Source organism: Pristis pectinata, chromosome 9 (assembly GCF_009764475.1).
Source record: "Pristis pectinata isolate sPriPec2 chromosome 9, sPriPec2.1.pri, whole genome shotgun sequence".
Taxonomy (NCBI): domain Eukaryota; kingdom Metazoa; phylum Chordata; class Chondrichthyes; order Rhinopristiformes; family Pristidae; genus Pristis; species Pristis pectinata.
The window spans coordinates 15,942,608-15,958,157 of record NC_067413.1 but is presented as its reverse complement, the minus strand read 5'-3'; the positions used below and the strand labels follow the sequence as shown (position 1 = coordinate 15,958,157).

General features: G+C 39.1%; 1 protein-coding gene across 1 annotated transcript in view; it reads right to left on the bottom strand.

Moving 5' to 3' along the window:
* The window catches only part of dennd3a (DENN/MADD domain containing 3a), an 82,997-nt gene that overhangs the window by 52,090 nt on the left and 15,357 nt on the right, over positions 1 to 15,550 (bottom strand). The window contains exons 2-5 of the mRNA XM_052023455.1: positions 8,277 to 8,559; positions 7,532 to 7,647; positions 5,285 to 5,421; positions 2,820 to 2,931 (exon numbers count right to left, since the gene is read on the bottom strand). Coding sequence (XP_051879415.1) covers positions 2,820 to 2,931; positions 5,285 to 5,421; positions 7,532 to 7,647; positions 8,277 to 8,559 — 648 coding nt within the window. The remainder of the gene's footprint in view (positions 1 to 2,819; positions 2,932 to 5,284; positions 5,422 to 7,531; positions 7,648 to 8,276; positions 8,560 to 15,550) is intronic.

Below are 15,550 nucleotides of genomic sequence, written 5' to 3'. Positions count from 1 at the left end.
TTATAGGAATAACTTCCAATAATCAGAAAAGTTGATAGTCCAACATTACCAAAGTCCTTAATGTGTCAGATTAATTAAAACAAATTGGAGTCAATCCCCAATAACGTCAAAAGTCAAAGGTCAAAGTCAAGTTTATTGTCATATGCACAAGTACATGCATGCACAGGTACAATGAAAAACTTACCTGCAGCAGCATCACAGGCACATAGCATTAGAGACACAACTATCACAAGAAAAACATAAAATAATGCATGATTTAATTATTAAAACTGCAGATTGTAAATTCAAGTGTCTGGACAGGGGCTTGTATCACATTTCTTCAGGACACAAGAGGCCATTTCAGTCCATCAACTCTTTCGAGCAATCCCATTCCCCACTGCTTTTTTTCCTGTAACCCATTCTCCCCCACATGCCCTTCCACTCTGGCTTTGACAAGGAAACTCCAATGATCTGGTTCAAATGGAGCCAGGAGGCTTTTTACAACACCTGAAAGGAGTTGAGGCTATGGTTTAAAATATCATGTAACAATTCTTTATAACACCACTGAAGCATTAATATTGGAAGGAAAAAACATGGCAGGTGGGAGTTGAAGAGGTTTTAAACCAGCAAGATGTGGAGAGAGATCACTAAGAAACAGAAGCAAACCAAATATAAACAAAACAGGAAGATAAATTAAGGGAGTTAGGAGGACACACCAGTCCTCATTGAGGGGTCAGCGGTGGAAAGGGTGAGCAGCTTCAAATTCCTGGGTGTCACATCTCAGAGGGTCTATCCTAGGCCCAACACATTGATGCAATCACAAAGAAGGCACGCCAGCAGCTCTACTTCATTAGAAGTTTGAGGAAATTCGAAAGGTCACCAAAAACTCTTACTAATTTCTATAGATGTATGGTGGAGAGCATCCTGACTGGTTGCATCACAGCCTGGTATGCAGCCTCCAATGCACAAGATCGCACGAGGTTGCAGAGGGTTACACACTCGGCCAGCTCCATCACAGACACAACCCACCCCACCATTGAGGACATCTTCAAGAAGCAGTGCCTTAAGAAGGCAGCATCTATCATTAAGGACCCTCACCATCCAGGACACGCCCTCTTCTCGTTACTACCATCAGGGAGTAGGTACAGGAGAATGAAGACCCAAACTTAACAATTCAAGAAAAGCTTCTTCCCCTCTTACTACTGCAAGAAGCCTTGGACCAAGAAGGGTAACAAAGCAAGTTATGCAAGAGCTGGTAACTTTAGTTATTTAAAAAGTATCTCTACCCAGAGATCAATTGGCATCCTCTCTTGCTCCAGTAATACCAGAGATGCTATATCTGCATGTCAGCTTCCAGAAAAGCATTTGAAAGTATTGAAAACTTGGGTACAAAACTTGGGGGGATGGGGGTGGTGGGAGTAGGTTTCTGAGCTGTGAGGAGGATGCAAAGAAGCTTCAAGGAGATTTACACAAATTGGATGGGTGGGTAAATGCATAGCAGATGCAGTATGATGTGGATATTAGATACAGTTTTGGTCTCCTTACCCAAGAATGGATGTACTTGCCATAGAGGGAGTGCCACATAGATTCATCAGACTGATTCCTGGGATGGCGTAACTTTTGTATTAAGAAAGATTGCGTAAACCAGGTTCCTATTCACTGGTACTTACAAGAATGAGAGGAGATAGGATTGAAATGTACATAATTATCCACAGGGCTCATCGGGCTGGATACATGGTGGATGTTTCCCCTGGATGCGGGTTCTAAACCGGGATAAAAGTCTTAATGTATTGTTACAGATCAGGTTGCTATTGGGTGAATGTCCCCTTAAGATATAGTACAGTAGAGTGGTAGTGTGTGCTGTCGTCATGACAGCAAGATTACAATGTGCTGACATTTTGCTCAGTGAGTCAGTGAGAAGGGAGAGAGAGAGAGAGAGAGAGAGAGAGAGAGAGAGAGAGAGAGGGAGAGAGAGAGAGAGAGAGAGAGGGAGAGAGAGAAGGGAGAGAGAGAGTGGGAGAGAGAGAAGGGAGAGAGAGGAGAGAGAGAGAGAGAGAGGGGCACTGACTGCTGGTCTCTGTATCGATGGATGAAGAATAATAACTGTGTCTGTCACTACAATCCATGTATGGATTTTTGGAGCAATCAAGTGGAGTCCACTTTGTCGTTAACCTGTAGAGGGAAACAGGTATTTCTGTGGACGGCCACGTCTCGAATGCCTTTCGGGGTGGCAGATACTTCGGAACAAAGCAATGGAGATTATCAGTGATTGAGGTGTCGTATGGGTTCCATCGTGGAACATTTGGATTTTGTAATTTCTCTATTTTCTCTTCAGTCAATGGTGGTTTTGCAAAAGCCTTTGCTCACGTTTCACCTTATGACTTGCTGAACTGAACTTTGTGACTTATTCCTGGACTTGGAGTTGGGGAATTTGCCACACACACACTGAGTTTAGTTTTGGGAATTATATTTGATATCTAACATTTTTACTTTTATCATTACAAGTAGTTATTAATAAAAGAGTTTTTAACACTTGTACATGACTCGGTGTGTTTCTATTGTTGCTGGTACATAACAGTATGGGGTAAGACATTTAGGATTGGGATGAGGAGAAATTTCAAAGAGTGGTGGAACCTTTGGAATTTTCTAATCATAGAAGACTGTGGAGGCTAGATGGCCTAATACACTTGAGGAGGAAATAGATTTCTAACACAAGGCACCAAGGGGTATGGGGAGAAAGCAGGAATCTAGCACTCTGATCAGCCAAAGCATGGAATGGCATCAAAGGGCTAAATGCTCCGATGTTTCTATATATTTATGGTAAATGCACAATGTCTTACCAAATGGAGTGTTCCAGCCGGTGGACTGGGCACCAAGGCTAATTTTGCCGCAAATTGTCTCACTTTATGATCAAAGTCCAGCTCTTGACATGATTTCATATGCACCATCAGACTAAGAGAGATCACAAATCTTGTAAATAAGATAAACAGAACAATACAGTTCCTAACTTCTATTAAAATGAACATGTACAATAACAAGATAATGCTCAATTTGAGAAACCTAAAATAACTCATTTCTAGTTATTAGAACTATTTCTAGTCCTACATTTCCAGGACTCATTTCCAGGCTTCCCCTGCCATTAAAGTCAACTAACCCCATACAACTTACAAGAATAGGAAAAGGCTCTGCATTGCACAAGCCAATTGATCACCTTCTAACCCTTCAATGCCTCTTCATTATTTATTATGCCCAAGTAAGAAATTACTTAATACCTTCCAGGGCAAACCAGTCCATTAGATCAGCACTTGTGTCTTAAGTTATATCTACCAACTCTACCACTCGTTTGAAGTTTGAAAATTTGAAGTTTGGAAATATGAAGTTCTCAAAGTTTCCAGTTAACACAATTTTAGCCACCAGGATCCACATAGCAAAGAATACGATTACCATCACTTCAATTCCTCCACTAAATCAAAGACTTACTTCTAAAGATATATACCATTATTTCACCATCAAAAAGAATTAAAATCATAGACTTCCAACGTAATGTACTATGGGAGAAGACGACTCAAAACCACCTCCAGGGAGTAATTAGTGATAAATATCTGACATAATATCATCCTTTCCTTAATGAGTTCAATCATATGAGTGAGGTCAGACTTCTGTTTTGCTTGTAGCTGTCAAACTATTCATGGGATCAGAAGTCACATGCCTCAAAACAATTTGTGTGCCCCTCACAAAATCTACTCTTGTACTGGAACCCACCTATAAGTTAAAAGAAAAATAGCCACAAGATCTAAGGATGTTGCTGAAAGTGGGAAGGGTAGGTTTTGGCTACAGAATGATATTGATGAGTTGATATAAGTGGAGAGAAAATTTAATCATGAAAAATGTGAGGTTGTGCACTTTTGCAGGACATATGTCTGGAATATATGATAGGACCAGAAGAAAGAGTGAGGAACAGAAGAACCCCAGTATATTGTCCAAAAATCCTTGAAGGAAACTGTATGGACAGATAAAGTGCTTAAGAAGGCATGCAGGATACTTGCCTTCATTAAAGGGGGTACTGAATGCAAGAGCAGAGAATTTATAGTATTTAGGTAGGCCACACAACCACACAAGAAAACAGGAGCAGGAGTAGGCTACCAGACCCTTCAAAACTGCCTCATCATTTAATATGATCACAGCTGATCTATGGTGGTCTCAACTCCTCTTCAGTGTCATTTTATTGCTCATTCTATAAAATATTTATCCACCTCCACAAACACTTCTAATGCTCCAACCTCCACCAGCCATCAGGGAAGAGAATTCCAGAAATTCATCACCCTTTGCAGGAAGAAATTTCTATGTGCCTCAGTTCTAAATGACTTATCTTGTAGTTATGTCCCGTCATGTCCACTGTACTCCAACTGGAGTACTGTGTACAGTTCTTATTGCCAACTGTAAGAGGGATGTGGTTGCACTGGAGAGGATATGAAAAGGATTCACCAGGATGCCGTCTGAGAAGGAGTACTTCAGCTTTGAGGAGAGACTAGAGAGACCATTTTTGTTTTCCTTGGAGTAGAGAAGGTTGAGGGGAAGCTGACTGAGGTATACAAAATTATGGAGTGGCAAAGATAGGGTAGATAGTGGGAAACCTTTTTTCCATAGCAAAGGTGTCTATAGCCATAGGGTTAAGATAAAGGATAAGATTTGAGGAATATTATTTTCCCCTGCACGGAAGGTGGTTGAAATGTGGAACACACTTCCTGATGGGGTGGTGGAGGTAGATACTCTCGTGTACTTTAATATTTAGATGAGCACTCGAAACCCCATGGCGTAGAACTATGGGCAAGTGCTGGAAATGAGATTAATACAGATAGATACTTAATGGCCAGAATGGGCAGGGTGGTCCAAAGGGCCTGTTTTTTTTTGCTGTATGACTATGTCTCTATCCCAAAGGCATTTGGCATCTGCAACTAATATAATAGAATTGATTTTCAGTTTAAGCCATAGCCATGTTCTTTATTCCTATCGCTAGCCATGCAAGATCTTTCAAGAAATTCGAAGAGCAAGTGCAAAGTGTTGCTACATGATGAACTGTTAGAAAAGAAAACTTAAATCCTTCTATTGAACAAGATAGTTCAGAAGAAGAAAGAAAGATGTGAATTCCAAAGGCCTCAAATAACTTAATGGAGCCATTCAGTCAAGGTTTGACTGGCTTGAGCATACTGCAGGGCAACCAGCAAAGATCTTGCAAAACAACTAGCAGTTAAAGGGATGTGAATTCACTTCAAGATAAAAATTGCAACTATTTCCTCATGCTTACCTGGAAAGACAATCCTTAAAGGCTGTATAATAAGGGAATTTGGATATCACACAAACACTGAAGGGAGCATACAACGTGGGTATCCTTGGGTTGTGCATATTCCAACTTGCTAGTCCATGTTGGAAACTATTTCCTTCCTGTAAATTAAGAATGCATTGTTCATTTTAATGCTAATCTTTATTAAAATGTTTATTTTGCAACAAAATTATAAATCTGAATTTATGAACTGAATAATCTACTTACCCATATCAGAATGACGTAACCTCAATTTACAGAAAGCAAAGGGTAAAAATATTTCATCTCCACAGAATTAATTTACATAAAGCATTCTGATACTTTCTCCAAAAGCAACAAACTGAGTACAATCAGACTCAAGACATGAAGCCTTGATCTATGTAAAGGGAAAACCTAAGATGAGAAAGGAGGTAACAAAGATATGGAAAGGTCAAAGACAAAAGACATTTCAGTAGAGAGGAAAGAAAATGAGTCGTGACTTAATATGACACTATTAAAGATCATATTCTTACCCTTATAATGTGAAAATTAGAATACATGGAGAAGAATACCAGAGAAGCAGCAGATTAAGTTAAGAGAATGGTGTAACAAGCATATTGGGAATGAAGTTTATAGAATCATAGAAATTTACAGCAGAGAAAATAGCTAATTGTACTTCCCAGCACTTGGACCACAACCGTGAAGATTACAGTTCTTCTAGGGCTCTTCCAGCTGTTATTTTTAAATGGTTTCCAAATGTTTAGATGTAAAAGAACTAAATAGTTGTGTATAAATGGACACCTGCAAAGTGAGCGAGCTTGAAGTATGCATACTGAGACAACTGCAAATTTCAGTCAGTTGTACCAGAGTAATAATTATACTCCAGATCAATCACTTTCATTGCACACGGTATTCTTGCTAAGTAATAGCAGTTGAATTTTTTACCCTTACAAGAAGCACTTAGAAATTTTCTAAATCTGCAACCTGTTTACCATTTCCCCAAGAATGTTCAAATCCTATATGTCAGGTGTTTCTTCAGCTTTTCAGAACATTAGCTTCATGAACTTTGTATCGTAATTAACCACAATGGGAACTCCAAACCTTTTCTGAAGATATTAAATAGAGGCCCCAAGCAGACTGCAGAAAATAAAAACGGGAGTATACATGCAATTGCAACAGTTGAGGGTATTGTAAACAAATATTCAAAATTATGAGATTTTTTTCAAGAAATCCACAGTGAACAGGAAACTGATAACTAGAAAATATTAAAGAAAGATGAATCATGAAAAAATCATTAAAAATTAAAACAAAATTTGTAAAAAAAATTGCAGATATGTTAAAGATATTCAAAATAATGAAAGTTTTTGGTAAGGTTAAAAAAAAAATCAGGAAAACAGTTTTCTGTGGTCAGTAACTGTAGTTAAAAACATGAAATTAAAACAACAAAAGGAGAAAAATCAATGAAGTGTATAAAAATCTGAAAAAGGAAAAAAGACACAAGTATGGGGAAAGGGTATGATACCTCATCTAATTAATAGCTCTCAATTTCCGAAGTTAAACTGGCAATCTAACATATTTTGTAAAGCTCTCTTTTTACCTACACCTGCAAGAATTACTAAGTATTAGAAAAGGGAAGTTACCCCAGTTATTAATTTTCCCCTGTAGGAATGCCTTCCTTATGCACAGAAGGGACAGCTTGTCATATTTATTCTTCCTCTCTTTCTCACTTCATCCTCCCACCAACCCTCACCCAAAACCACCAATTCCCTATTAATATGGTTAGCATCCAATATTAGTTCAATAGACCACGCAAAAAAAAACAAACAATATACTGCAGGGTATTTGAAATCTGAAAGAATAGAACATTTTGGAAATAATCAGCATTTCAGATAGCAGATAGAGAAACAAAGTTTACAATAATTGCCATTTGTGCACGAGAAAAAAATTCTATTTTGCCTATCATTTTCTTTTTATTCGCACTATTTTGTAATTTATAGTCATTTTATTTCTTTGCACTGTACTGCTGCCGCAAAACAACAAATGTCACAACATATAGGTTAGTGATAATAAACCCAATTCTGATCATTTTGAGAAAAGCACTGGCTAAAAGTTAGCATGTACATTAGGAAATAGCCTAATTAAGACAAATTGCAAAACACAAGATTTAAGTAGTTCCTCTGGAAATCTGCAAGTGACAAAATACATATTGCATTTTTCAAATTAAACCAAATCATTACAGTATATTGTGTATACCTGTATTAGTCTGTAGAACTGCACTACCACACCATAGGTTCTTGTTCCAAAAACATCCGTGAACACCAAGAAATGATATTGGTCCTCCTTTGGTTCTGTTTCTATCTGCAGTTCTCCTATAAATTATTGTACAGGAGGAAGTACCATTCTTAGGCAGACTTATTAAGCCACACATGCACATTATCTATTTATAAAGTCTGTGTAAAGAATGCCATATATCATGCAGACAAACAATGGGTTTTCTCATTTTTCAAAAGAATCATAGCATAACTTGGAACAAAAAAAGGACTCTGATGGTCCAGTTCAGTTCATTTTGTTACAAAGTATAATTTATCTTCAAGCTTTTCCATCGGGGGCATAACGTGGACCATTTGTTAACTTCTTGAAGCGTATAGTTTAATTCATGCCCACGATTGCCAATTGTTATTAAACTACAACTGTAATGTTATGGAGTCAATGGAAACTCCGCTTTACCTTCAACCATAAGAAAACTTTGGTTGTAACTGCAGAATAAGTAAGTGTAATATACTGTGGTGCTGCTGCAAAAAGCTAACTTTCATGGCATTTATACCCTGGGTATGCATGCCTAAGACAGTAAACTTGAACTTGAGGTGGTAGCAATGTAAAGCCTTCAAGGCATACAAGCACATGTATCCATGCACACCATATGATTTGGGTTGAATTTTTTGCATCCAAGCAAGGAACTCAGGAAAATAAAAATAATGTTCAAATATAAACAACTTACCTGGGAAACATAATTGAGGTAGTCCTTGAAGATCTATATTATTTGGAATGCTAAATTCCTCACTCTGTGACTCTTTGAGACCTGTATTTGTATTGCTTGTGGCAGGATTTGTGTACTTGAATTCCTTTTTCTTTCTGAATGAATGGCGTCTTGAAGTTCTTGTAAAATGTTGATCAAAATGACCAGACCGACTGCCCTCTTTACTAACAAATGGGGGAACATGAACCGATCGAACCTCTGGGGTAAGATACCGATGTGATCGAGTACTATCTTTACAGACTGCCTGAAGAGGAGAAAGAAACTAATGTATATAGGCATAATGAAAGTACAACTGATAGTATTAAAGGACAATAAACATTGCTGATATTAAATCACATAAAATAAATGCTTTGTTGTCATGTTGTACTTTGTGATGACATCTACAACAGGGCACAGTAGATTACTAGACTAATGATCAGGAGATACGACTTCGAATCCCACCAAAGCAGCAGGGGAATTTAAAAATCACAAAATTAATCTGGAATCACTGTAAAATCTGGTGAATAAGAAAACTGCTTTTTGGGGTTTTTCCAATTATAACAAAACATATTTCTTGAAAACTTTCCAGGTACATTTTACAAATAATTCACTTTCTATGTGAGCAAGAGCTGCTCACTTTGCTAACAGGACATAGAATGAGAAAAGGGTGGCAAGTAGGTACCATAGGAAGTTGATGAACACATTTTAACTTATAAGAACACAGAAAGCCATTCAGCCCATTAGGTCCATGCAGGTTCCCAGGAGAGCAATCCAATTAGTCCCATTCCCCATTTCCTCGTACCCTGCTACACACACAAAATGATGGAGGAACTCAGTTGGTCAGGCAGCATCTATGGAGGAAAATGAACAGTTGACATTTCAGGATGAGACCCTTAATCAGGACTGAAACTAAGAACCTCGACTAATTTCTTCCAACCAGAACGACTGAACTCAGGATGGGAATACAGGTAGTTCTGCGAAAACATGCATTTCCATAACTCTAGTTGGATGAAATACAATTGATGAATTAGGGAACACTATCTGTACTACATGGGCCGAAATGGTTGTAACATGATTTCAATCGGGAGCTAGTGAACCACTAAGAGTTACTTTGAATATTGACAAGCAGAAAACACTGTCTGAAAAAAAAAGTCTTGGGGAAAAAACTGTTTACATGCAATCTTCCCACAGTAATCAGACACCATTGTCTTTTAAGAACACAGGCTACTAGTTTCACTGTGGCAAGCCATTGGAAATTGACAAACAATTGCTTCTATTAATACTTGCGCAACAATACGCCATTAGTATTTTTAGCTTGCAGTAACAAAATATACTTACAGTATTAAAAACACCTTCATTTCTGAAAATCCTGTAGGGAAAAATAAGTTTCTTATTCTGTCTGAAACCCTCTATCACCAACCTGCCTTTTTATAATGTAATTTTCTATAATGCAAGGTTTCTTAGGAATGCAAATATCACGTTATAGCATAACTATCTGTAGAGAGACTATCTAATGATTTGGTGTGCAGCATGGAGGACTGATAGGGGAAACACAATGACAGGGCAATAACAGCAAGCTATTATGTCCATGCTCACTCAAGTATAATGGCCATGGAAGACCAATCATGAATCTGATTGCAGGAGTAAGGAATATATCTTTTGTATAGAGAGATTTTATATACTGTGACCCATATAAAGAATCCACAAAGATCTAATTTGTCTCATGGAAAACTCTATGTTTTGGGAGAATTTACAAGAAATATGCTGGTTGGCATGATATCAAGAGCAACACAGCAGGTCAGACAGTATCTATGGAGGGAAATGGACAGTTGATGTTTTGGGTCAAGACCCTTCATCAGGACTGGAAAGAAAGAGGAGAGATGGTCAGTATAAAAAGGTGGGGGGGGGGGGGGGGAGGTGGAAGAAAAGGGATGAAGAGACAGCTGGCAGGTGATAGGTGGATCCAGGTGAGAAGGGGATGATAGGCAGGTGAGGGAGGTGGAGAGTGGGAATGCTGCAAAAAGCTGGGGAGGTGATAGGTGGAAGCGACAAAGGGCTGAAGAAGATGGAATCTGATAGGAGAGGACAGTGGACCATGGAATAAAGGGGAAGGAGCTGAGGAGGGGAGCCAGAAGGAGGAATGTGTGGGTGACGGGCAGATCGAGAGAGCAGGGGAAGGGAAAAGAGATGGGGTAATGGGGCCAATGGGATAAGGAGACAGAGGGGAGCGGTTACCAGAAGTTAGAGAAATCAATGTTCATGCCATCAAATTGAACACTACCCAGGCAGAATATGAGGTGCTGTTTCTTAATCTGTGTCTAGCCTCAACTTGGCAGTAGAGGCAGCCATGGACAGACATACGGGTGTGGGAATGGGAAGTGGAATTAAAAGGCTGGCCATCGGGAGATTTTGCCTGTTGTGGTGGACAGAGCGAAGGTGCTCGACAAAGTGATCCCCAATCTACATCAGGTCTCACCGATGTAGAGGAGGCCGCACCAGGAGCACCGGATGCATAAATGACACAGGTGGATTCACGTGAAGGACTGCCTCACCTGGAAAGACTGTTTAGGGCCCTGAATGGTGGTGAGGGAGGTGGTGCAAGGGCAGGTGTATACAACATGTTACGAACCAGCAACAAAAGAAACTGTGGAAATTGTGGAATTAAATCTGTGGAATTCATTGCCACAGTGTTAAAAACTACTTTATTAATAGCTACTTATGATAATAAGAAAAATAAAAGTAAAAATGTTAGAAGTAAAAATGTTAAACCTTGAACATTAACCCCAAAACTAAACTCGTTGTGTGTGTGTGGCAAAGTCCCAAACTCCAAGTCCAGGAATAGTTCAGTTCCGCAAGCCATAAGGTGAAATATGAGCAAAGGCTTCTTCAACAACCACTGTTGTCTGAAGATAAAACATACATGTAGAGGGAACATAGAGAGTAATTACGAAATCCAAATGTTCCACGATGGAACACAAACGACACCTCAGTGTTTACTCGGTAATGACTTCCTCACCCCGAAAAGCATCCGAATCGTGGTCGTCCACACAAATACCTGTTTCCCTCTACAGGTCAGCAACAAAGTGAACTCCACCGGATTACTCCCAATTTCCATACGTGGATTGTAGTAACAGACACAGTTATTGTTTCTCATCCATCGATAGAGAAACTAGCAGGCTGGTGTCTCTCTCTCTTTTCTCTCTCTCTCTCCTGACTGACTTCTTCAACAACATCATTCTGTCCTTTATCTTCTGTTGATGTAAGCACGCCACACACACACCACTATGCTCTATCTTAAAGGGACATTCACCAATAGTAACCCAGTCCGTAACACACATGAACAAGCGTTTGGGAGACCAGCGGTATGGATTTGCCAGCTGCTGTGGGGCTGCAGGCATCTTCTGCTGTGTAGGAACTCGGTTCGCGGCTACATTTCCAACTTGTAAACTATTCAGGTTACAAATAGTTGACAGGAACAGAACCCTGCCATACCTGGGGAAGACTTGCATATAAACTGAGAAGTGTCAGTGTAAAGAAGCAAAGCCATTCTATCTGTGGGGTGGGGATGGTATTTCCTCAACACAAACATAACATTTTGAGAGAATACCAGGAGGCAGTAGTAGAAGGAAGGCCTATGATAAACCCACAGGGACAATACCATTTCCCTGAAGCAGAAAGATTTAAAAGGTAGCCATAATGTTCCCTATGGACCAAGAGGCTTTCTGACTTCTAGCAACACAGGTAACTCACTGATTTGGCCTGTTGGGAAACTGGATGGATCACAGAGAATGGTAATTGAAAGGCCTGGATAGAGTGGATGTCGAGAGAATGCTTCAATTATGAGGAGAGTCTAGGATCCCAGGGCAGCTTCAGAATAAAGCGACGTCCCTTTAAAACTGAGATAAGGAGGAATTTCTTCAGCTACCAGGTGGTGAATCTGTGGAATTTGTTGCCACAGAGGGCTGTGGAGGCCAAGTCATTAAGGTGTATTTAAGGCAGAGATTGATAGGTTCTTGATTAGTAAAGGGCTTAAGGATTATGGGGAGAAGGCAGGAGAACGGGGTTAAAAAAAATCAGCCATAATTGAATGGTGGAGCAGACTTGATGGGCTAAATATCTAATTCTGCTTCTATATCTTACAGTTTTATTTTATAAACAAAAACATTTCAATGTGTGCCCCAATGGTCGTTGTGGTAGAATCAGTGACATACTAGGATCAGCACCAATACATACAGTGTTAGATATTTCTGATAGGTTTTTATCTATTCTAATGAGAAAGAATCAATACAAATTTGCCTTTACATTTGAGGGACAGCAGTACACCTGAATTTCTCAGCCACAAGGGGGCAACAGTACACTTGGACATCTGCCACAAGGGTTCCATAATAACCCATCTATATTTCCATCAGCAAAAGGCTAAGTGTTTAGAAGAAATTTCCATAAGGAGTTGATTCAATAAATGGATGACTTGTTGCTCTTTATAGATACGGCTGAGGAACACAGTGTTGCTACAAGAGTTGTTACAACTCCAGGTACAATATGAGCTGATGATAGGCTCAGGCTAAATAGGCTCAGACAGAACAAAGGCAAATACAATATTTGGCACTCACGTTAAAACCAACAGAGCGGAACATAGAAAAGGAAGGCAGTACAGGAGTTACCAATACCAGAGGGTGTTTTGGCTTTAAGATCATTCCTGGGACTTGTACGCTATTGCCTTGAGTTTTTTTTTAAAAAATGGTTTATGCAATCCCTTTTCAATAATCTTTGAACTTAGAGGAGCGGAATTGACGACATAATAATGCTCTTTGTTCATCGAGAAATATCAGTCCAGTTTTTTCTTTTGAAAATTTTTTTTAAGTTTGTTTTTTTTATTACTGATAATTTTTTTTGATTTTTTTTATATAATAAATCTTTTTCTTTCTCTTTTTGATTTTTTTTGTAATATATTCGTTTACTAAGAAACCGTGGGGCCTAGAATATATTTTTTATTCTTAATGACTATATATGTCATGATTGTCCTCCCAATCTCTTTGTATCACGTGTATAATTACTGATGTTATATGTATTAATCCGTATTAATTTGAGAATTAATAAAAAGATTGAAAAAGAAAAAGGTTTATGCAGTTACAGCTAGACTTTTATATATGTCAGCTGAATGGGAGTGGGCAAAGGAATGCGAGAAAGCTTTCAATACACTTGAGGAAAAGTTAAACACAGCTCCAACTCGAGAACAATACAACCTTTGCAGGATTTCTTTCTACAGTGTGCAACCACAAAAGCTATTGGTCAGGTATTAAAAAAAAGTTCTGGGTTTTGAGTGCACAGGAAGAAAACTGGCTGCTGTAGCATTTGCAGCAACTCACACAACTTAGTTCCTGCTTCCAAACACTATCTGGTCAATTATATTTATATGTAAATCATTGCCAGAGTTTCTGGCTATTTGAGAAAAATCAGGGTTTAAATCAGAAGATGGAAAACAATTTTTGAGTGGCACAAGATAATTCTGCAACTAGTCAGTGGTAATACAGGAAACATGATTATCTCATACATAAAGTCAAAGCTCAGTCTAAAACAGAACCAAAATGGGAAGGTAATAGGAAGGTGGATAAGTTAGCAATAAAGTGCAGTAGATGCAGTGCCTTGAGATCCAATGGAAAGAATGGGAGAAATGACAACAGTTGGGGTAGTGGGAGTAAGTGACCTGGTCTTTCAGGAAGCGTTGGACAAACTGAAAAAGGGACCCTCTGGAAGACCTGAAGTGTGGATTTAAAAAAGGGATGCTTTCAAGGACAATAAATGGGTGATAACCACAGGCCAGAAGGAGGACTTCCTCTGACAGGTACATTGAGGACTGGGCAGAGCATCAAGTGCAGATGAAAAGGGTAAAAGAGCAAATGCAGTGGGCTGCTAGCTTCATCAGAAAGAGGTTGTGGAGGATTTTCATGACAATTATTTCAGCTGTGCAGCTCATAATCCAGACCCACAAAAGAGGAAAGCACTCCCAACCCACACCCAAAAATTTGAAGGGCCCTGGCAGTGCCTACAGAGTGACTTCATTGGACCAACTTCCAACTGGAGAGAGAAATACACACTCTAGTTTTGATGGATCACCTTACTAAGTGGGTCAAGGCCCTTCTGTGCAAGGCAACAATTCCTGTGACTATTGCCAAGATCTTAGTGATGCAGGTCTTTTCTAGACAGAAACTACTGAGGATTGTGGAATCAGATCAAGTCACTTTATGAAGCAGGTATAGCATGCAGCTTGGAAATGGTTGGGTATTGAAAGGAAGGGGCAAGTGGCACTTTAGGTCATAATCCATAGTCTCCAGGAATTGTCAAGCACAGGAATAAGGCAATCAAAGAAAGTCTGAAAGGGATTAGATAAACAGAATGAAGTCTTAGTTTTGATGAATATCAGGGAAGTGAATCTCAATTACAGGATATTCACTTCATTAAATAGGGAGACCTCTGGTATACTTGTGAGCACCTACTCAACTGGAGGCTGGAAAAGGGGGAACTGAAAAGATTGCCTGAGGATATTTCTTAAACAAACTGCAGGGAATATTGACAGAAAACTCAGAGCCAATAAAATGAATTTAGAACTGCACAAACCACAGGAATGGGTCATAGAACACCAGATAATGATAAGGAATTATGCATTAGGAGGAGTGTTTGAACCACTGTGTAAGGGATCATACAATATTGTAGAAAAAGATAGCCCAATGGTTTCTGTTGTGCACTTCCCCAAAAAGGTAGTGTTCTCACATCAATCAGATGAAACAATATGAACCTCACGAGAAGCAAGAGAGCAAAAGGAACCAACATAAATTTAGTAAATGGAGGATCACAGAGGAGGAGGAAGAATTTATTTTAAGGCAGTATCAGTTCCACACCTTCAAGGAATGGTCAGAAGATATACTTGAAGAGTCACACATGACAAGGAGCTGTTAATTTATCCAAGAGGATTTGTGTAGTCCAGATTACATAGAACAGAATCAACGCAGAGCAAACTTTTGTTTCATTTCCACAGATAAAAATAGACAGGGCTGTGGTACTTATCTTGGAAATCACATGGAGGGGGATCATGACTACTGAAAGTCATCAACTATCACTTACTTGAGGAGAGTGGCTGAAGTTGGAACATACTCCATAGAGTTGTACTTCACATGTTCTTTTAACAAACATGTTATCTCTGGGAAAGGTGGATGCAATGGCAATTTAGCTTTAGTACACAGTAAAAGATGGGAGGTGGA